The sequence below is a fragment of the Schistocerca serialis genome, chromosome 9 (assembly GCF_023864345.2).
Source record: "Schistocerca serialis cubense isolate TAMUIC-IGC-003099 chromosome 9, iqSchSeri2.2, whole genome shotgun sequence".
Classification (NCBI taxonomy): domain Eukaryota; kingdom Metazoa; phylum Arthropoda; class Insecta; order Orthoptera; family Acrididae; genus Schistocerca; species Schistocerca serialis.
Window position 1 is genome coordinate 215,449,213 of NC_064646.1, and position 24,670 is coordinate 215,473,882.

Here is a 24,670-nt window from a genome sequence, read left to right on the forward strand (position 1 = left end):
GTTCCTCCTGCCACCGAACTTCACTAATTCCCACTATATCTAACTTTAACCTATCCATTTCCCTTTTTAAATTTTCTAACCTACCTGCCCAATTAAGGGATCTGACATTCCATGCTCCGATCTGTAGAACACCAGTTTTCTTTCTCCTGATAATGACGCCCTCTTGAGTAGTCCCCGCCCGGAGATCCGAATGGGGGACTATTTTACGTCCGGAATATTTTACCCAAGAGGACGTTATCATCATTTAACCATACGGTAAAGCTGCATGCCCTCAGGAAAAATTACGGCTGTAGTTTCCCCTTGCTTTCAACCGTTTGCAGTACCAGCACAGCAAGGCCACTTTGGTTAGTGTTACAACGCCAGATCAGTCAATCAACCAGACTGTTGCCCCTGCAACTACTGAAAAGGCTGCTGCCCCACTTCAGGAACCACATGTTTGTCTGGCCTCTCAACAGATACCCCTCCATTGTGGTTGCACCTATGGTACGGCTATCTGTATTGTTGAGGCAAGCAAGCCTCCCCACCAATGGCAAGGTCCATGGTTCATGGGGGGGAATTAAACATTATGTTTTGCAAACTGTTTGCTTTATTATCAACTTAAAAAATTCTTTCGGTTCTCAATGCACTTTTTAGTTGAGCATCATTATAACTCTAATAATTTGTCCACGGCAGCTACTGGCAATTTAGCAACAAACCTCTTTGCTCTGGCCACCTTTGCTTTTACTGCACTCACCTATTTCATTCCAGTATTCCTTACACTAACTTGCACTAACTGTTTTTCATGTTTTTTATTGATTTCATTGTTACCTACAAAAGTTTCACTGTTTCCTTTAACCAGATCAATACTGTCAGTAATATTATTATTATCATTGCATAAATTACTCGGAAATACAGTTAAATTCTTGTTTATTCCCATATTTCTTACATAATTAATAAATTTCATACTCTCTTTCCTCCACCACTCAGGATAAACTCTTTTACATGAACCTGCCAATTTTTTCACATTTCCTGATCAAATTGTCCATCCCCAACATCTATCCAAGCTATACAAAGAAAAATATTATTCAACAGTTCACTGACAGCTTTGTTCTGAATACTTTCAGTAACCAAATTACAAGCCTCATTTGACTTCGTATTCAAGGCATTCAATTTTTATTATTTCCATTAACTTGATTAAATTTTCTCTTCTTCTCCATCAAAACCATTATTTACATTATAAGTATTACCATTAACCATATTTTCTCTCTTGGTTTCAACACTATCTAATACTTTGTAGGAAAAGACAGATTGCTACTTATCATAAAGAAGACATGTCAAGTTGCAGACAGGCACAATTATGAAGGTTATTTGAAAAGTTCTTGGAACGGAATAGAAAAAAATTACTTCCATCACTGAAACTTTTTTTATTTTTCAATGTAGTCTCCTTGTAGATTAATGCACTTGGTCCAACAATGCTCATGTGCCTTGATCCCATCTTGAAAATGACTTTGTTTTGTCTCTGGGGTACAGTAGTGCACCCAAGTTTCATCTGTGGTCACAAACCAGTGCAAGAAATCTTGTTTGTTTCTCCTAAAATGGGCCAAACATTGTTCCGATATGCCCATTCTCATGCATTTTAGATCCAGAATCAAGAGTTGCGTCACCTATCTTGCAGATAATTTTTTCATTTCTAATTCTTCAATTAAATGTGATATACCCTTTCGGTTGGCATCTGGCAACCATGAGCAATTTCACGTACTTTCAATCGGTGATCCTTCATGACCATTTTGTGCACTTTTGCAATGATTTCTGGAGTAGTGACACATTTTGGCTGACCATTGTGCAGATCATCGTCTAAGCTTTGTTGATCAAATTTAAATTCATTTGTCCACTTGGTAACAGTTGAATATGAAGGAGCAGAGTCCCCCAGTGTATTCTGGAAATCAGCATGAATGTCCTTTGTTTTCATACCTTTCTTCACAAAGTACTTAATTACTACTCGAATTTCGATTTTTTTTTCCATCTTTGCAAATCACTACACTGGAACAACAACAGAACCACGTCACAGATACAGCTATCTTCCAAGAGCATTGACATGGGAAGTGTTTACAGGAAACAGTCCAATGAATATCAAGTGAACAACTCGTTGCAATAGTGCTGACCTCTCCTGGTGATTCTGAAAACTTTTCAAACCACATTCATAAATGACTCTCACATAAAGCTTTTGCCACACCCTTCATCAGTAAAACACACACACACACACACACACACACACACACACACACATACACACACACACAAGCTAGCAAACCTCATGTACACATGACTGCCAACAGCAGCATCTTAGGCCAGAATGCCACATCACGTGGGATGCAAACAGTAATTTGGCGGGGGCAGAGAAGGGGAAGGGATAGTAGTATATGGGTGGAGAAAGAGACAAATGGTGTCTGGTGGAATGTGCAGGGACCTGACTGCCAACAGGAGCAGCATCAGAAGATTGTGAGGTGAGGCAGGGAGGTGGGAGAAAAAAGGACCCAAAACGGCAGCGAGTGGGGAGAGACACACAGGTGCATTGGCTGTACACATTGTTCATAAATTCGTCAGTTGAATAGTAGCACCTGTGTATTCACCTCACACGTCAGAGAAAAATGAGCTTTGTCTGTCCATAGGCTGTTCAACTTCAATCCTTGGGAGAAAGTGGAGAGGGAAGTCAACACGTCGTTGTTTGTCCTGTGGTATGAGCTGCTGTACAACATGGATCTTGTATAGATACTATTTGAGAATGGACTGAAGCAACTTTGGTACAGTGGACAATGGGATGTTCAACTGCTGTGATGTAGCATGTGCACTGTCTGACCATCAGGAATTATTTGCAGTGTTGTCTGCCATAGCAGCAACGATTTCATCAACCACCTGTGGTGTAACCAGTAGCCGGAGTGACGCCCAGTTCATCTGAACTTCTTCATCATGTTCTGCACAGCAAATGGAGAAAGAGGGCCCTCCCATAACCCTTTTAGCTGGCGATATCCTCGAAGCGCAGCTGCAGCATTACTGGTGTTTTGATAATAGAGCTTCACCCATAATGCCCTGCTCCTTTTGTCCAAGTATCAAAAGTGCACTGCGACTGGTCAGGTGTGTGAGACCATGAATCATGATGGCCATAGTTGGAACTGGATGGTGGTGCTGTGACACATGGATATCATGCACTCCATACTTTGGACATTAATGCTACCACATTTGGTACGAGTACAGTATGGTAACTAGTTTCCATGTTATAATGAGTTAAATAGGGAAAGTTTAATTATAACCACCCAGTATTTGAAGCTCGTCTTGAATACTTTACTTTTCAAGAATTTTAAATAAAGCAATCAGAAGTGAGACTGGGTGGTAGTTGGTAGCATCAGACCTATGACCTTTTTTATGCAATGGTTTAACAAAAGCACATTTTGGTCTGTCTGAAAAGATGCACTGTTTCAAACAGCTACTATGTATGTGGCTGAGAATCCTTCTTATCCATTGGGAAAAAGCTTTTAGTACTCTGTTGGAAATGCCATCAATTCCATGCGACGTTTTATTTTTGAGTAAATTATTATTTTCCTAATTTCAGTAGGAGAGGTGCGTTGAGTTTCAGTTTTATCAAGTTGCTTAGGTATTGCCTCTTCCATGCACAGCATTGTATTTTCTAATGATTAACTGGATCCTGCTTTCTCTAGAACACTCAAAAAATGATTATTAAAAATATTTTCTACTTCTGACTTTTTGGTATCAAACTTTTCATTGAGTTTGTTATAAACACAGTCTTCCTGTGCTCTCAGTTGCCCTGTTTCCTTTTGAACAATATTCCAAATTGTTTTAATTTTATTATCAGAGATGCCAATCTCAGACTAATTGCACATACTCCTAGGCTTTTTAATAACTTTTCTTAACACAGAGCAGTAATTTTCACAATGGTTGATGTTTCTGGATCATTAGTCCTTGTAGCTATAAGATACATTTCCCTTTTTAGATTACAAGATATTTTTAACCCTTTAGTAAGCCATGGGTTTTTAGAGAGTGCCTTATAATTATGTTTCACTGTTTTCAAATATACTCATAAAGGTATAATGAAACAGGTTAAATTTTAATTTAGCATCTAGTTCCCTGTACACCTCCACACAGTCTAATTGTTGCAAGCTTTTCCTAAAATTTGCAATTGTTAAATTGTTAACTAAGTGTACTATTTTGGAGGACTGTTTCGCATTAGTGTATGGAGCTATGTCATATATTGTAACTAGCCGTACATCACGATGAGACAGACCATTCTTAACAGAAAAAGTTTTTGTTTGATTGAAATTGTCTTGGTTTATAAAAACATTATCTGTCAGTGTGCTGCTTTTCTGTACCACCTGAGTAGGAAAATCAGTAACTGACATCAAATTGAGAGAACCAAGTAATATTTCAAGGTCAAGATTTCTATTGGACTCTTTCAGAAAATCTACTCTGTAATCCCCACAAACAATAATTTGCTTCCCTCTGTCTGAGAGATCGAACAACAAAGAATCTAAGTTTTTCAAAAATAGTTGAAATATTCCCAATGAGGAGCTATACACAGCTACAATTGTAAAAGTGAGGACACATGACACATGAACTGATGCACTGTTCTGGTGTGACATCCAAGTCTGCTTTTGCACAATACGGGCCTCTTCCTGAATCCCTCAAAGATGCTAAAATTACCCGATAGATCTCCTTGTTAACCATGCAACAGGCAGTTCAAATTCCTGATGGAAAATGCCTTGTCAGTCAAGAAAACACAGCCATCATCTCCTCGATTTCTGACTGACTCGTGCACGATGTTTTTGATCAGTCAATCCTTTGCACACCCACTGCAACAGATGCACCATTATTTCAACATCACAGCTATAAACTCACATCTCATCTCCTGTTATGATGTTCTTAGGGAAGTTTTCACTGCCATTTACACTAGCAAGCAGTTATTGACTGATTTCAGCATAATCTCAAACTTCTACAAAACTTTTTCTCACTGGCTTACGGAATGATGAAAGTAAAAATTTTATTGGTCACTATGTTTTCACTATTCATGCAGTAAAACTTCAGCATCAAACATGATATTTTAATTTATTATTTCTTTACTATTAACTCTATTTGCAAAACACTTTGCAGACAGTACCTACATACATAATTGAATGTGCCTGCAAAATTATATCATTGTATAACATATAGGTCATAAACATTGAGCACTTGCTTTTGCTTAAAATGTTGCAAAAATTACCCAGATTACATTCATCCAGTGTTTCACAAGGAAGTTTGATTCTTTAAAAAATTGGGGGTTTACTGATTGCTACTAATCTGACAAACAGCAGGTGTACATGTTTATTTCAAAGGTTATGGCTTGGTGACTAATGGCCACAAAGAAATGAGACTAATGACAATTTGTTGTCTAAAACTGCCACTAGGTGTGCTCAGTAGCAGCAGTGGGTTCAATTGTTCACACATTATTTCAGAAGTTCAGTCTTTTTTCAAATACCTAATCTAAAAGTAACTATGACTAGTCATTTACAAAATATTTCTTTTTTTGTGAGCTGTTTTTTTTAACATTTTCAGGCTTATTTCCAGATGAGGAATGCACATATATATATATATATATTCATACTTGTAACATGATGCTGGACACTGGAAGATGCTTCACAATGAAACAGTAAAAACATGAACAGAATGGGTGAGGCAGCAATCTGTGGCTGTTTGCTGATGATGCTGTGGTGAACTGGAAGATGTCATCTTTGAGTGACTGTTGGAGGATACAAGATTACTTAGATAAAATTTATAGTTGATTTGATAAATGGCAGCTTGCTCTGAATGTAGAAAAATATAAGTTAATGCAGATGAGTAGGAAAAACAATCCTGTAATGACTGAATACAAACATTGGTGACGTGCTACTTGACACAGCCACATCAATTAAATATCTATAGTGGCCAGCACAAAAATAGGGCTTCAAAGTCATCTCACCATCTTAGAGCATTGCCAGTTTTTTTTTATAGCTACAACTTGAAATGTTCATAAAAATTTAAAAAAAAATATTGGGCAACTCTATTTTTACTCTAGAATTGATGGAGTACTTTTCAAAAGAAAATTCTCACTAGCTGCTAAGGGGGAAAAAAAAGCCTAACGTTACAAGGAATTTTGGAGGAAAATAATATTTTACTTCAACCTATGGTAGTAGCAGAATCACCAATGTAATTGGACTAAGAAAAAATGAACATCCTCAAAGATTACAGATCCATATGCTACACCTTTTATTTCAAAAACATAAAAGTATTCTGAGATAAAAAAATAAAATATTGTAAGAGGTGTGAAACTGCTGACTGCATAGTGAAAAATGTTGTCGCTGATTAATTTTTGTTCTGTAGGACTTCAAAGGAACTTTCCATGAGAAAATTTTTAAGAAAGCTGCAAAATTATTTTTGGTAAAATTCAGACATCATTATTGTATCATATCACGTACAGAGGCAAATTACTTCTGCAATATTCCTTGCGCAGCAGCATGCAAGTCACTGTAGGCTGTCGCCAAGAGTTTTGTTCAGACAGCTTGCTTTAATATGACCAAGAATATTCCCTACTTTCCAAAAACATTTTACTGGGTGCTAATGCATATCCTTTGTCATTGCATCCATCACTCAAAATGACAATATACACTATACAGCAGTAATTGTAGTTATTTTGAGGCCAATATTTTCACTGAAGTCAAGCAAAATATTTGTTTGAAAGGTTTTGTGAGACCTAAGTTTTATCTAAATTTGCTGTAAGCCTATTATTCTCAGTATGCAATATGTGCTTGGTACACAAAAACCTTGTTCTTTTTATTTATTTTTTTTATTTATTTTATTTATTATCATCCCAATGATCACATTTGTGATATAGGATTTGTCATGGTACATTTTAACACCTATATAATATCTTTACAAAATTTGTATCTGTGCTGAATTCATATTAATCTATCTTATGTTTAATACAATATAGAACTAATAAGTGTTTTTATAACATAATTTATTATGCACTGATGTAATTTCATTTGTCACATTAACTTAAACATATATTTTATACAGTTGCGCAGAGATATTCACTTATGCTGTAAAAGCATTTGTCAAGCATGTGGTTCTTTAGAACAGTTTTAAATTTATCCTTATTTTCCAGCTCTTTGATATGTTTTGGTAGTGCATTAAAAAGTTTGATGCCTTGATTACATACATGTTTCTGGCTTCGGGTCCTTGTTACAGCTTGTATGTGGAGATCTTTACATTGCTGTGTATCGTAATTATGGAAGTCTGTATTGGTTTTCATTTTGCCCTGATTTCTTTTGATCACCAACAGACATTTCAGAATGTATAATGATGGAATTGTTAAAATTTTCAATGCTTTAAAAAGGGGCCTACAATGTGTTTGAGGTGGGCTGTGGGTTATTATCCGAATAGCACGTTTTTGCAATTTGAAAATCTCATTTAGATGACAATTTGTTTTTCCCCAGAATACTATCCCATAGGATGCAATGGACTGAAAATAGCCAAAATATACTAATCTGGTACAGTGATTACTACAAACTCTTGAAATTATTCTAAGCACAAAACATGCTGAATTTAGTTTTAGTGCTAAGTTCACCACATGGTCCTTCCAATTAATCTTCTCATCAATGTGTATACCCAGGAATTTTGCACACTGTACTCTTTCAAGTTGTTTGCCCTCCATTGTGGGATTTAGGTCGTCCTGTTCACTTATTTTTCCATATTGCACATAATTAGTTTTTTTTGCATTCAGTGTTAGCTTGTTAGCACTAAACCATTTTTGTATATCTTGTAGGACATGGTCCACAGTACTGTGCAATGACTGCTTCATATCACTAACTATTAAACTAGTATCATCAGCAAATAACATTATTCTAGCTTTTATCTCTGACACCTGAATATCATTAATGTAAATGAGGAACAGCAAGGGGCCTAATAAACTTCCTTGCGGTACTCCTACTGTGACCTCCCTTGGATCTGATCTTAGTTTAATTTTTTGATTAATATTTGGTGCTGTAATTTCAACCACCTGCATCCTCTTTTCCAGATAAGACTCAAACCACTTTTTTACCGGTCCTCTGATACCTATAGCTTCAAGCTTTTTCAAAAGTGTGCTGTGGTCAACAGTGTCAAAGGCTTTTGACAAATCTAGATTTATCCCAACTACACTATTTCCCTCTTCCAATTTAGTGATTATTTCTTTTGTATATTCTAGTACAGCTGTTTCGGTACTCCTCCCAGCTTGAAATCCATGCTGATTACTGTTTATCAGATTGTGTATATTAAGATAATGTGTGACTCTATATTTCATTAGTATCTCTAAAACTTTAGAGAAAGTTGGGAGGAGTGAGACAGGTCTGTAGTTTTCTATTTTAAGTTTATCACCCTTTTTTCAACAGGGGAATGACTTTAGAAATTTTCAGTTTTTGTGGAAACATGCCCTCAGCCATTGACAAGTTTGCTATGTGCACCAATGGTTTTGCTATCTGATTAGCTGTTTTCTTTACTAATATTATTGGCACCTCATCTACTCCAGCTGACATTTTGGACTTCAGACTTTTAATCACTTTTAAAACTTCCTTTTCGTTTGTTGGAACTGCCATCATACTGCTGGCTGCCTTGGGTGCTTCCATCTTAATCTACTCCCCAAGATTCCTGCTTAATGTCTGGGGTACCTTTAAAAAGTAATTATTTATATAATTAGGCATGGCATATTTATCTACCATTTTATTCTCCTCATCTTTTAGAATAATTTCCTTGTCTTTGGTAGGTACCCCAGTTTCTTTTCTCACAATTTCCCATGCTATTTTAGTTTTATTTCTGGACTGTTTTATTTCCATATTATTACATAATAACTTTGCATTTGCAATTACTCTGCGGTATATTTTCCTATACCTCTTTACATATTCTATAAAATCAATATTTGTACACTCCCTCAACTCTGAATTCAGTTTTTTCATGTTTTCACATGATTTCTTAATTCCAAGAGTCACCCAAGAACTTGACTTTATGTATCCAGTAGACTTGACTCTGGTCAGTTTCTTTGGAAAACACATCTCAAAGTTCATCATATAAATCGACGCAAATACACTATATGCCTCATCTGTACTTGACCGTTTCATAACATCTAACCAATTTTCATTTTCTAAGATACTTATGAATGATGACAGCTGTCCACAGAGAAGTTTCTTTTGTAAATATTATTTACACCTTTATCTTCCTTTGACCGTAAAGGGATTTCAATGGTGAGAGCATTGTGGTCAGACAATCCTAAATCTATGTTTGTTACCTCTATGTCAGTTTCTGACATATTTGAGAAAATGTTATCTATGACTTACTACTCTTACTACTGCAATGTCTCTGTCTTGTGTTACAAATTTCATCCATCATTACAGTTTCTGAATTAAAAACCAAGTGGGCAGAGGAGATAGTGCATAGAAGTGACTGGCCAGAATAATCAGTTTTATCATGGAAATTATGCTGCATTTCTCTATCCATTGGATACTATCCTCTGTCATACTAAAGTAATACAATTCTACATTCTAGCTTTTTGTAAAAGTCATCAAATATCATGGACTTCTATGCTCTTCTTGGAGAATCAGAATAGGTGCTGGGAATGTTCTGATGTTACTGCACTGTTTACATATACACTCGATACAGAAGCACCAAAATGTTTTGTCATTTTATGAACTGCATTACCCTTACAATGAAACAGCCAATAAATCCTTCTATGAAAAAAAGGAGTTATATTCCGAGTGTAGAAGTAAACCGAATGCAGTAAGATTATATCAGAATGTAAAGACATTCAATATAGGTTTTTAGGAAACACTGTTATTAATTAATGCAGAATTGACTGTCTTATTTTAATTGACAGTTACTGTTGAGTAAACTAATTGTTACCACTTGTGATAAATTTATCAGACATTTACTGTAAGGGATAAACAGTCGCAGTATGTCCTCTGTAACTAAATGAACAGACAAACATTTAAATCAAGTCAGCTTCTTACATAGGGTCTTCTGGTTCCGTGTCTTCAGATTCACTGTTGCTTGTTTCAGCCAAGTGTATCATCACAGATTCCACTACGGTGTCTCTCAAATCCTGGTTCAAGAAACCAGTTTCATGAAATGCTTCTGCATGTTTTACACACCTCTCCCAGTCCTGCTGAGTAACATGTTAGCTTCTCGACATCAGCAAGTTTGAAAGTAGTATTTCTTTTCTCTACTTCTAACTTTACTTGGGCCCATATCAATTCAATGGGATTATGCTGGCAGTGATACGGTGGTAGACATATCACTTGGTGTCCCATTTCATTTGATAGTTAATGTAATTCATGTCTTTTTGGCACCTATGATTTCTTCCTAAGACAGGAGTTCAGCCTTCATTTCATCAACTGAAAATGAAACATTCTTTCTCTTTAACCACTCCATAATATCTGCCTCATGCCAATTTGAACGTGGCAGCTTTTCTATCTGAATGGAGTTGTAGCTGGCATTATCCATCATGATAATTGACCCTTCTTCCAGCGCAGACAACAGTCAAATAAGGCAATTCTTAAAAACTTCTCCATTCATTTCTGAATGGTAATCTGATTGGCAAGAACTTTTCCCATCATGAAAACTAAGTTTGGCCTGGTATGAAGCCTATGGTTAATGAATCAGTGTGGGCAATAATTAATCGGCCACCTCCACCAGTAGGCACTTTCAAACCGCCATTTCCTTTGGAGTTGTGCCATATATACTTATTGGTGTGGTTCTGTGAAACTCAAGTTTCATCGAAATACACTACAGGCCTCATGTCTTTAGCACACAAGAAGTGCATTGCACACAAAAACTTAGCTCTTGTTGCTGCAAGTCTTGGTGTTCCATTAAGAATTTCCGTCCATCATTACACTTCTTGAATTTGGAACCAAGGGAGCAGAGAAGATGAAGACCAGAGGCCTCTGAGCCCAAGTAATTAATTTTTTCATGAGGTCAGCCTGTATGTTTTTAGCCGTTGGATCCTCTCCTCTGTCATAATATCCAAGTACAGTTCTACCCATGAGCTCTTTGTTAAAATCAACAAAGGTAATCGATTTCTGTTCACATTTGTATCCCTTTCTTGGAGAATTAAAACACTCATTCATGTCTGGAGATTCTGCCAATGACACAGATTTGATATAGCATGGTGACACTGAGCTTTCTGCTTCTCTGACTTACTGCACAGCTAATGGTACCTACATGGCAACAAAGCTGAGAGGCAGTCAGATCACAGCCCACAGCCCCTGCTCGCAACAGGCAGTGGCTGTGACCTTGAGAACTCTTCTTTTGTGCCAGTCACTCTAGGCATAACCTTGCAAAGTTAATTGAAATGAAACAAACACATATATGCAGTAATAGGGAAAGAAAATGGTTGACTTTGGTTTATGGGGAGAATTTTAGGAAAGTAGGGCTCATCTATAAAAGAGACCACATACAGAACATTAGTGTGACCCATTCTTGAGTAGTGCTTGAGTATTTGGGATTCCCACTGAAATGGATTAATGAAAGAAATCAAGGTTACCAGATTTGTCACTAGTAGGTTCTATCAATGTGTCAGTGCTACAGAGATGATTTGTGAATTCAATTGGGAATACTTGGAGGGAAGACAATGTTCTTTTCCCAAAACACTATTGAGAAAATTTAGAGAACCTGCACTTGAAGCTGACTGCAGAATGATCCTACTGTCACCAACATACATTGTACATAAGCACCATGTAGATAAGATAAGAGAAAGTAGGGGTCATACAGAGGCATATAGAGTGTTATTTTTCCCTTGTTCTCTCTGTGTGTGGAATAAGAGAGCAAATGATTAGTAATGGTACAAAGTATGCTCTGCTGTGTGCCATACTGTGGCTTTTGGGATGTGTACGTAAATGTAGAAGTAAATGTATTTTTCTGCATGTTACACCTGAAGATGAGCCTGGGAATGTTAAACAACTAGTTAATGAAAATAGGAAAATATTTCATAAGTGGCTGATCACTGCATACATACTCATTACATAATTCTTTCAACAAAAAGCTTCTGACAAAGCACTTTTCCTAATGCTGCATCTTCCAGCTTCATGGAATATCTATTTCTGAAAGTTTTAAGAGAGTGTTCAGTATGTGTGTCATATCAAATTTTATTTTGTAGTATATTTAAGATTGTATTTCTAAAAATCTAATAATTTTATAAAATTTTATATAATTATAATATGTATCTTTGTTACTAAATGAAAGTATTTTTTTCCAGTGATTTCAACAACTAAAGAACCATTTCCAGGATGGGGAGATACATTCAATGGTCCAGTTGGTCTTTTAATCGCTGCATCAATGGGTGTTGTACATGTCAGCTATTCACGTAGGAGTTGTGTGGCTGACTACATGCCGGTAGATATTGCTGTCAATGCTACAATACTTGCAGCATGGAAAAAAGGAACTGAAAGGTCTGAAATAATTTAAAAAAACTGCTTCACAAGATTTTGCTTTTATACATTTAATGTTTCATTAGAGAAACACTGAAATATTCCAGCAGAATGTTAAGGAAGGAGAAGTTCACAAACTGACTGCAAACAGTTTAATGCTACAGATGGGATTGAAATGCAGTCAGACAAATAAGTAATGTAAAACATCAAGTCTGTGAATAAAATTTAGCAATAAACAAAGGAAGAGTTGAAAGAAGTAGATAGCTGTATGATAATCAAACAATGGAAAATCCAGGGTGGAATGTAACAATATTATGAAACGGAAAGTTGCTGCTCACCATATAGCGGAGATGCTGTTGCAGATAGGCACAACAAAAAAGACTGTCACAAATAAAGCTTTCGTCCATAAAGGCCTTCATCAACAATAGACATAGTCATCAAAAAGGAAAGAAGTAAAAAGACTGAGTGTGATGGTGGAATGATGGCTGTGTAGTGCTGAAATGGGAACAGGGCAGGGGCTGGATAGGTGAGGACAGTGACTAATGAAGGTTGAGGCCAGGAGGGTTGCAGGAATGTAGGATGTATTGCAGAGAACGTTCCAACCTGCACAGTTCAAAAAGCTGATGCCGGTGGGGAGGATCCATATGGCACAGGCTGTGAAGCAGGCATTGAAATGAAGGATGCCATGTCTGGCAGCGTGTTCAGCAATAGGGTGGTTCACTTGTTTCTTGGCCACAGTTTGCTGGTGGCCATTCATGTGGACAGGCAGCTTGCTGGTTGTCATGCCCACATAGAATGCAGCACAGTGTTTGCAGCTTACCTTGTAGATCACATGACTGGTTTCACACGTAGCCCTCCCTTTGATGGGATAGGTGATGTTTGTGATCAGACTGGAGTAGGTGGTGGTTGAGGGAAATATGGGACAGATCTTGCATCTAGGTCTGTTACAGTGTTATGAGCCATGAGGTAAGGAGTTGGGAGGTGAGATTGTGTAAGAATGGATGAGTATATAGTGTAGGTCGATGGATGTTGGAATACCATTGTGGAAGGGGTGGGAAGGATAGTGGATAGGACATTTATAACTTCAGGGCACAACAAAACCCTGGTGGAGAATGTAATTCAGTTGCTCCAGTCCTAGGTGGTACCGAGTTATGAGGGGAATGCTCCTCTATGGCCAGACGGTGGGACTTTGGAAGGTGGTTGGAGACTGGAAAGATAAGGCACAGGAGATTTGTTTTTTTTTTGCAGGGTTAAGATGATAATTACGGTTTGTCCAGGCTTCAATGAGACTCTCGGTATATTTCGAGAGGGACCACTGGTCACTGCAGATGCAACAACCACAGGTGGCTAGGCTTTATGGAAGGGACTTCTTGGAATGAAACTGGTGGCAGCTGTTGAAATGGAGGTATTGCTGGTGGTTAGTAGGTTTGATATAGACGGAAGTACTGATGTAGCCATCATTGAGGTGGAGGTCAACACTTAGGAAGGTGGCTTTTTAGGTTGAGCAGGACTAGGTAAAGCAAATGGGGGAGAAGTTGTTTAGGTATTGCAGGAATGTAGATAGGGTGTCCTCACCCGCAATCCAGATCACAAAGATGTCATCAATGAATCTGAACCAGGTGATGGGTCTAGGTTTGAAAGTTTCCAGGAAGGATTCCTCTAGTTGGCCCATGAATATGTTGGCATAGGATGGTGGCATGCAGGTGTCTATAGCTGTACCCCGAATTTGTTCATAGGTAATGCCCTCAAAGGAGAAGTAATTGTGGGTGAGGCTATAGTTTTGTCATGTCTGAAATTAGAAATGCCCTGCCCACTATCCTTCCCACCCCTCCCACAGTGATATTCTGCTGTCCACCGAACCTACACAATATACTCATCCACCCTAACACAACCCATGCTCCCAACCCATTACCTCATGCCTCATACCCCTGTAACAGACCAAGATGCAAGACTTGTCCCATACAGCCTCCCAGCACCACCTACTCCGGTCTGGTCATGAACATCATCTATCCCCTCAAAGGCAGGGCTACCTGTGAAACCAGTCATGTGATCTACAAGCTAAGCTGCAACCACTATGCTGCATTCTATATGGGCATGGTGACCAACAAGCTGTCTGTCAGCATGGATGGTCACCCACAAACTGTGGCCAAGAAACAATTGGACCACCCTTTTGCTGAACATGCTGCCAAACATGACATCCTTCATCATTTCAATGACTGCTTCATAGCTTGTGCCATATGGATCCTTCCCACCAACACCAGCTTTTCTGAACTGCGAAGGTGGGAATTCTGCCTGGAATACATCCTACGTTCCTGTAACTCTCCTGGCCTCAGCCTTCGTTAGTCACTGTCCTCACCCATCCAGCCCCTTCCCTGTCTCCTTTTCTGCCCCCCCCCCCCCCTGCACTGGTGCTGCAGCTTCCAGTCTGGTTTCAGTTGCCTGAGACTGCAGTCCAGGCATGTGTGTGAATTGCGTTAGCACACGCGCCCGTGTGTGTGTGTGTGTGTGTGTATACGTCTATTGTTGATGAAGGCCTTTATGGCCGAAAGCTTTATTTGTGACAGTCTTTTCATTGTACCTATTTGTTACTCGGCATTTGCGCTATATGGTGAGTAGCAAATTTCCTTTTCATAATATATGTACTATAAATGTTAGAAAAATGAATGTGTTTGAATGATAAAAAGTATGTGAAAGGGAGGAAATGAGAAACATGGAAGCAAGAAGGAAATGTTAATGGTATTGGAGGTGGCATGGTTAAGAGACAGAACATGGCAAATGAAAAGTTTGTAAAACTAGTTTATGATTAGGAAACTGTGAACTATGGAGGACTTTGCAGAATTTGTGACTTTCATAGCTATTAAATTTGTTATCCATTATCATTGTCATTTTTATCAGCCCTTTTCAGCATGCAGCATGCTGGTTGAGTCCCTGTTAGTTGTGTCCAGGACTTAAGTGATAATGAAATGGTTGTGGGAACTCCTTTTGCAATGTCAATGAAGTGAGAGGGATAAAAATTCTTGATTGCTTAAGAACAGGTAGTGGAATGGAGTGGATTTCCAGGCACAATAGACCCATTGTAAAGGTAGGAAGTTCCTCAGGTTTAATTAGTTATTGACAGAATCTGACTGGGACTTATTTCTTCAAGCTTTTGCCTTACTAGAAGTGGTATCTTACAGTTGGCTGGCTTTTTACCTAATCATGTAGTTGACACAAAGGCAGTTCAGCTTTATTCTAATTCTGTCAAATTTCTGCTACTTGTTATAGAAATGAGAACTACTGATGTCCATTATTCTATGTGCACACTACGATCTCTGTTATAACTCAATACTACTTTGCTGAATACTTATCCAACCAGACCACAGACTCCTTCGCCATATATTACTAGTTTCTTACAGATTGCCTCAGCATAAATTCACTCTCTCATGACTTCAATCACTGTCACTTCATAGCTCCCTGACTGTCATTCTCCTGATGGCTGCTTCTAGGATGGCTACTCACTTATGGCTCTTTTCTCCAGACTGAATTCTCTCTGATGCCACCCCTGAGCTACCACAAGGATTCTGGAACTTTTCCTGTTTCTACAGACATTGTGTCTCGTATATGGCAATCTTTCCCTTGTGGCTCACTAGGCTCTGGAACTTTTTCAACACAAAGATATCTCTCTAGAGTTTTGAGTGTGATGGCCTTATCAGGATCATGACAACTATGAAATGTATACTTCCTCTTCATTACCAGTCCCCTAAAAGCTTTACTTTGGTTAAGCAGACAGCACATCTTATGATGGCTGCTTGGCTTTAACACCTGCTTATGTCACCTTACCACATTACACTTGTGTTAGTTCATGCAGCTATAATGAAATTTTCATCCCTAGAGTAATTAATGAGCATTAAACAATGTGCCTTAAATATATCATCATAAGAAAGGCACATACAAATTCTATTTGTAATTCAGTACATATTTTACATTCCAATATTACAGAGTGTATACTTCCAAAGAGATAGAGGGGCTGGCCAGTACTTACCTCAGCTCAGTACAGCCGATAGATACACATAAAACAGAACCGAAAATTTACGTTCCTAGCTTTCGGAACAAATGTTCCTTCATCGGGGAGGAGAGAGGGGAAAGAAAGGGAAGAAGGGAAAGGAGATTCAGTTACTCACAACCCAGGTTATGAAGCAACAGGGAAAGGAAAATAGGGAGGGTAGCAAGGATGGAGGCATGGTTGTCAGAGGGAAGCCAAAGATATTCTACTGTAAGTACTGTGTCAGCTTCAAACCAAAGAGGATGCATACAGAAGTAAAGAGGTATATAGTATAAAGATAAACACAACTATGTAGGATGAAAAGATGCGTGAATGGCTAAAGAGGAAAGGGAAAGAGGAGAAGACTGAAGAGTAAATGGGATTGAGGTTGTTTAACGTAGGTTCAGTCCAGGGGGATGGTGGGATGAAAGGATGTGTTGGAGTGCAAGTTCCCATCTGCGCAGTTCAGAGGGACTGGTGTTGGGTGGGAGAAGCCAAATGGCACATACGGTGTAGCAGGTTCCTAGGTCCCTAGAATTATGCTGGAGGGCATGCTCCGCTACTGGGTATTGGGCATCTCCTAGGCGGACAGTTCGTCTGTGTCCGTTCATGCGCTCAGCCAGTTTAGTTGTTGTCATGCCGATGTAAAAGGCTGTGCAGTGCAGGCATGTCAGTTGATAAATGACATGTGTAGTTTCACACGTGGCCCTGCCTTGAATTGTGTATGTTTTACCAGGAGCAGGGCTGAAGTAGGTGGTTGTGGGGGGATGCATGGGGCAGGAAAAGGAATCTGAATTTCACCTGGTCCTTCTCCAAAACCCAAGCCACCTTCCTGGATGTTGACCTTCATCTTGTTGAAGGTCACATCCACACCTCTGTCCATATCAAACCCACAAACAAACAACAGTACCTTCACTTTGATAGCTGCCATCCTTTCCACATCAAACGCTCCCTTCCCTACAGCCTAGGTATTTGTGGCAAACGTATCTGCTCCAGTGACGAATCCCTCAACAATTACACCAATAACCTGACCAATGCTTTCCTCTCCCGCAACTATCCTGCAGACCTTGTCCACAAACAGATTTCCCGAGCAATACATTCCTCCCCATCCAACAACAATGTTCCTACCCCCAGACCACACAGAAGCATCCCCCTTGTCACCCAATATTATCCTGGCCTTGAAAACATCAACAAATTACTCCGCCAGGGATATGACTTTCTCAAGTCAACCCCTGAAATGAGATCATCCCTTGACAAAATTCTCCCCACACCACCCAGAGTTGCCTTTCGTCGCCCCCCTAACCTCCGTAACATCCTTGTTAAACCCTACAATATTCCCAGACCACCTTCTCTACCCAGCGGTTCCTACCCCTGTAACCGACCCCGCTGCAAAACCTGCCCCATGCATCCCCCCACAACCACCTACTTCAGCCCTGCTACTGGTAAAACATACACAATTCAAGGCAGGGCCACGTGTGAAACTACACATGTCATTTATCAACTGACATGCCTGCACTGCACAGCCTTTTACATCGGCATGACAACAACTAAACTGGCTGAGCGCATGAACGGACACAGACGAACTGTCCGCCTAGGAGATGCCCAATACCCAGTAGCGGAGCATGCCCTCCAGCATAATTCTAGGGACCTAGGAACCTGCTACACCGTATGTGCCATTTGGCTTCTCCCACCCAAAACCAGTCCCTCTGAACTGCGCAGATGGGAACTTGCACTCCAACACATCCTTTCATCCCGCCATCCCCCTGGACTGAACCTACGTTAAACAACCTCAATCCCATTTACTCTTCAGTCTTCTCCTCTTTCCCTTTCCTCTTTAGCCATTCACGCATCTTTTCATCCTACATAGTTGTGTTTATCTTTATACTATATACCTCTTTACTTCTGTATGCATCCTCTTTGGTTTGAAGCTGGCACAGTACTTACAGTAGAATATCTTTGGCTTCCCTCTGACAACCATGCCTCCATCCTTGCTACCCTCCCTATTTTCCTTTCCCTGTTGCTTCATAACCTGGGTTGTGAGTAACTGAATCTCCTTTCCCTTCTTCCCTTTCTTTCCCCTCTCTCCTCCCCGATGAAGGAACATTTGTTCCGAAAGCTAGGAACATAAATTTTTGGTTCTGTTTTATGTGTATCTATCGGCTGTACTGAGCTGAGGTAAGTACTGGCCAGCCCCTCTATCTCTTTGTTAGTAATTGTTTCACATCTCATATGAGATTTTCCATTAATCATTTAGAGTGTATACTTCATCATCTATTTTTTACATATACTTCATTTTTATCTCCCTGAGGATTCTCTTTGTATATTTCTAGGTCCTCAGATCTCTCTCATTGTCCTAAAGGTAACTTTGTAGTATCTGTGGTATTTACCATGGTAGTCTTTACACAAAATGAGTGGAAACATTTTTCTCCTCCAAACTAATTGGAAAGAGTGTTGTACATGTACTTGCAACACAGACAATACAAACAACAGTAATAAATTACAACTATTATCAGTAAACTTATATTCACACACATGGTTATTGGGTAGTGCTGTATACGAGGGTTGTTTTTTAAGAAAGGGCCGTTCGCGTGTCTAGTCCCGTAGTTCGCGCGGATGCTGCAACAAGCCACTTGCCAGCATCCTTCCCATTCACACTGATGCAAGTTGCAGCTCTGTAGCTGACGTGTATGCATCACTGTGCTACTTTATAATGTTTACGATTATTGAATCGCCCGCCGCGTGTGAGATACGGTCAGTGATATGTTTTTTGACCGTGAGAAGCCTATCAGCTGCCGAAATTCATCATCAGTTAACAGAAGTTTATGGCGTGAATGCAATGAGTGAAGGTAAAGTGTGTCAATGGGTTAGAGAGTTTAAAAATGGCCATCAAAATGTCCATGATGAAGAACGCTCAGGCCAGCCATCTGTGATCACTGATGATTTGGTGGCTGCAGTCAAAACAAAGATTCGTGAGGACAGAAGATTCACAATTTCCACTCTTTCTTTGGAATTTCCACAAGTTTCAAGATCGGTTTTGTACAAAATTGTGTCTGGAAACCTAAACTTTAAGAAACTGTGTTCTCGGTGGGTACCCAGACTCCTCACGGAGGACCACAAAGGGAAGAGATTTGCCACTTCATTGGACTTTTTGATTCATTACGAGGAAGAAGGGGATGACATGTTGAGCCAAATTGTCACTGGAGATGAAACATGGGTATCCCATATCACACACAACCTCACCCGTCAAGGTCAAAGCCAAACAGACGCTGTCAAAGTGCAAGATTATGGCAACTGTGTTCTGGGACCGGCGCGGTGTTTTGCTAGTGGACTTTATCCCACAAGGAACGACAATCAACTCAGATGCCTACTGAGAAACTTTAAAGAAGCTCCACAGAGCAATTCAAAACAAAAGGTGCAGCAGGCTGACAAAAGGAGTTTTGCTCCTGCACGATAACGCTAGGCCTCACACCTCTCAAAAAACTCGGGATTTGATTGATTCTTTTGGCTGGGAAGTTTTGGACCATGCACCATACAGCCCCGACCTTGCTCCTAGCGATTTTCACCTTTTCCGGTACCTGAAACACCATCTTGGTGGTCAGCACTTCAATGACGATGGTGAAGTGAAAGTGGTCGTGAACTCTTGGCTGTCGGAGCAGGCGGCCGAATTATTTGAAGAGGAAATTAAAAACTTAGTTGTACGGTATGACAAGTGCTTAAATAAACAAGGCAACTATGTAGAAAAATAGGTAAAACCATGTAGAATCAGAAAATAAAAGTTTTTTTACAAAAGTATTTGTATCTTTTTTTTAAAATGAAAACGGCCCGTACTTAAAAAACAACCCTCGTATTTTTTTCTCAGTGTAATTCATTCTGCTATTCAAGTACAAGTTTATTGGTATCTTCCAAACACTTACCTGTGACAAATGGTAATAATCCAAACTCATTAAAACTGATGGCCTGGGACAGATTCTCAGCATGTGCAACTGTCGTGTGTCCCTCATTCCGAACTATGTACAATCTATGGGAAATGTTTTACTTATAATAATTTATCTGTGCACTTCTCATGCACATACAAGGACACATTACAAATGTTTATTTATACATTTTGCTTTCTTTATCTTTTTGTTACATGATAATTAGCATGCTGAAAGTTTAGCATACAATTTCTAACTGGTATTTGTATGTACATACTCATTTCCTGGCTGTATATGTGTGTATTTTCCCTTTTAATTATTCACCTTAACATCTTATACATATTGAGTGTTGTATTCTCAGTTAGCAAGGCACTAATCACATAACTGACAACATTACCAGACACAAATATATGTAGGTCCATTATCTTCAGAAGTAAGTAGCTGCCAACCTCTGAAACAGGTACTGAGACTCTCATGTTCGTGAGATCATACTGATTCAATCTTAAAGCTGAAAGTTCAGGATGGAATAACTGTCTCTGTCCACCATCTGCCTATATCATGTTCCCTGTTCCTGTAACAGAACACACGCGCGCACACACACACACACACACACACACACACACACACACACACACACACACACCTTCCACGCCACCAACACACTTACAGATTCTTTCCTCTTCTATACTTCTCTGTCTTTCCTCCCATAACCCTCCCAGCACAGCCTCCTCACCTAATGAAGCTGCACCTAGCAGCTCTATCCTGTCCTCAGCCATGTCCCTGAATGCTCCTTCAATCAGCACTAGCATCTGCCACTGTCTCTACGCTGTTAACCCTCTCCCTGCTTGCCCCATGTCTCCTCCTTACTCCCACTACCCAACTCAAATAGACTGCTACTCATGTCTGATACAGTCAGGTAGTAGTGCACAGAGAAAGATCCCTTGTGTGTGTGAATGAGATTTTTTTCCAATTGTGCCTGTCTGTGACTCAGTGGCTCCACCTTGTGACAAATAAATGTTAAATACTTAACTATTTGCCCCAGATTTATTACATGTGGTGCCAAAATACCCTTTTGGGTATGCACTATGTCACTGACTCACAGTTCATGTTCAGTACCTACTTTGTTGAACAATAATTTGTTCAGCAATCATTACGAATGCAGCAAGCCTTTTTTAAACTGTCATCCATGTCTTAATAAGTAGCTTGCAAATTTTGCTAATTTTGTAGTTTTAGAATCCTGTTTCATAATAACTATTTGTTAGTTGCAACTAAATTTGCAGTTTGAATCAACCCTGACAGTGTGGTTCGTACTACAGCTTCTTCTTTTTTGGAGAGTATAAGAAGTTTTATGACCTGACCTCCTTTGCCTATATTAGTCTTACAACAGGCAGCATTAGTCTTGTCCAGAGTTATGATCAATCTCTTTCTGATTTATCCTACAGAGTTAAAGATTCCCCATTTTTGCAACTGCTGAACCAAATCTTTTGTGTGTTCCAGTTTCTTTAGATTTTACTTCACTTTGTTGCTTAATATAAGATTGCATTCAGTTCTACTAAAATCTACCTTATGTAAAATTAAGGAAAGGCAACCACTCAGCTGTAGTGGATTGATGCATAGGACACAGAAACATATAGTAGAAAATAGCATTTACACTAGCTTTCAAGCACTAGCTCTTTTTCTAGCAATAGCACACACATTCATGCACACACAACAGCACAGACACCAAAATGCACACTCCTGTGGCCACAGAAAGACTAATTATTTAAGCTTGATCGATGATAACAGTTCCCTTAGCTGATGGATGTAGGGAGGGGATAGGGAAGAATGCAAGGAGAGATGTAGGGAGAGGGAGAGAGGAGAACAGCGAGAGGGATAGGGGGGAACAGAGAGGGGAAAAAGGGAGGGAGGGAAAAGAAGATAAACGTGAAGATGAAGAGGGAGAAAGTGAGAGGTAAGAGAAGAGAGAGGTGTTGTAAAGGGGGCAGAAGAGAGATGAGAGGAGAAGGAGTGGGAGAATGCTCACATAGAGGGGTGCAGGGTGGGGGAGGAAGATTGGTGGGAGATGGCAGTGCGTGATCTGGACAGAGAAGGAATGGTGTGGACAGAAGACAGTAGGGAAAAGACCGGTGCCCACAGGAAATATGTTCCTGCAATGGTCTTGGGACATCACATTAGTTCCCTTGTGCAACAAACATTGTGAACGCTCAGCTATATCTGGGACCAGGTGGGAAATCAGTGCATCAATAAAAGGTACCCAGTTAAGTCCTTTAACTTGTCAAATGTTACTGAGAACATGAGTCAATTTAAAATGCAAGTTCAGAGAATCATGTATTAGAAGAGAGTATCCAAATGGCCTCTCCATTTTTGCCCCCTCTCAGTTCTTCCTTCCCTTTTCCTGTATCTCTTTTAGTTGTAACCGCTGCATTTTTTCATCATGTTGTGCAGCCATGAAATCATCTGGCTAAAGAGCTGCCTCTTTCCCACTGTCCCTTACATCAGTCCTTTCCCATCTCCTCCTCACAACTATCAGCTCAGGCAACTGCTATTAATAATTGAGTATCAATAATTAGTCTTGCTGTGGCCATGGGTAAGTGTGTTTGAATTTCCGCGTGGTTGTGTGTACATGAATGTGAGCACTAGTGCTAGAAAAGGTGCTAGTGCTCAAAAGCTAGTGTCAATGACATTTTCTGTTCATTGTTTCTGTGCTCCAAACATTGATCCACTATAGGTCAGTGGTTGCTTTTCCTTAATTTTCTGTATGTTCCATCCAGGAATTTTCATTATAGTTAATGTCTTAACTTACTTAATTTCTCTTGGCACTGTTGAGCTACCTAATTTTCCACTCTGATTATCTTATAAAATTTCTCTATCATAGTTTTCAAATTCATGTATGTTACAGTATTTTGTGTTGGTTTGTAATCTCCACCTCATCGTGGTAACATATTCCTGGAGGTACCTCTATTTCCTGAATCTTCACAATGTTATCCAAGATTCCTTGTACCTTCATTACACCACAGCACAACATATCGGCATACAATGAAACATTCTCATCTGTAAATTAAAATGACTATAGTCTACTCACTTCTGTTGGGACAGACTTTGTAAGTATAATACATTAAAGATAGGTCTTCAATATATTCACAGGCACCTTCGTTATCTTGTTCCTGTCAGTTTTGATCATTACATTCAGTTAATCTATCACTATTACTTCATACAGTTCTCTAAATTGTGAGTCTGACTTCTTCAATTGACCACTTCTCACTGTTACATTGTCTAGCAAAACTTTGTATTATATCTCTAATTATTTAGGATTCTGCATTCTGCCATACTGAGCTGTACTGGTTTCTTTTGCTTTCCTAATTTCTTGCACACCACTTGGAGGGTTTCTTGCATCCACATTGTAAGTTGATACACTTATACCTTGTAATTGTACTGAAAAGTTCTTGTTTCTCACAGTAGTATTACCAGAATATTAGCTGTTCTTTCAAACATTAGTTCAAATGGAATGTATCCTGTACTATTTTGTGGAATCATGTTGAACACAACTGTTTGAATGGTACCCATAGATCTCAGTTACTATGCTCCTTACTTATAAAATGTCATATGTACTCCACTAGTGTCATACGCATTCTCTCTAACGGTCTGTTATTTTGTGGGTGGAATACTGTTGTTTATACCTCCTTGATTCACTTCATTTTGCATACTTCTGTGAGTACTTTGCTAATAAAATTCAATCCCTCCTCATTTTATAGTACTAACAGAATTCTCAGCTGCAATATAGCCTCTTCCACAATTTTTTGTTACTGTCTCAGCATCTTGGTGCTCTGTTGGAGCCACTACAGTAAACAGTAAAGGTAGGAAGCAAGGAAGATTGCCATCATTAGAGATGGAGCACAATGCAGATTAAGAAAGGATGAGGAAGGAAATAAGCTGTGCCCTTTAGAAAGGAACCATCTTGGCATTTGCCTGGAGCAGTTTAGGAAAAACACTCAAAACCTAAACCATGATGGCCAGAAAGGGATTTGAATGGCCATCCTGAATGTGAGCCCAGTGTGCTAATCACCATGCAACCTTACCTGGTCCTTAATTGAAATGTTAGTATGTATCTATTTCTTGTCTCTGTTACACTTAATGGACCAACTATACCCATACTGCACATGCTCTTTTAGTGTGCTTCCATAGCAAATAATATTATTCAAATATACTAGAAAATTTTTTCATTGTAATACTGACAAAGCAGCATCCATTAACTTCTGAAAAGTGCTTGATGAATTTTTTAG

General features: G+C 39.2%; 1 protein-coding gene across 1 annotated transcript in view; it reads left to right on the forward strand.

Annotated features, from left to right (window-relative positions):
* LOC126419822 (putative fatty acyl-CoA reductase CG5065) overlaps nt 1–24,670 on the forward strand; it is a 174,561-nt gene that overhangs the window by 87,400 nt on the left and 62,491 nt on the right. Inside the window, exon 5 of the mRNA XM_050087052.1 lies at nt 12,284–12,476. Within this exon, the coding sequence (XP_049943009.1) occupies nt 12,284–12,476 (193 nt within the window). The remainder of the gene's footprint in view (nt 1–12,283; nt 12,477–24,670) is intronic.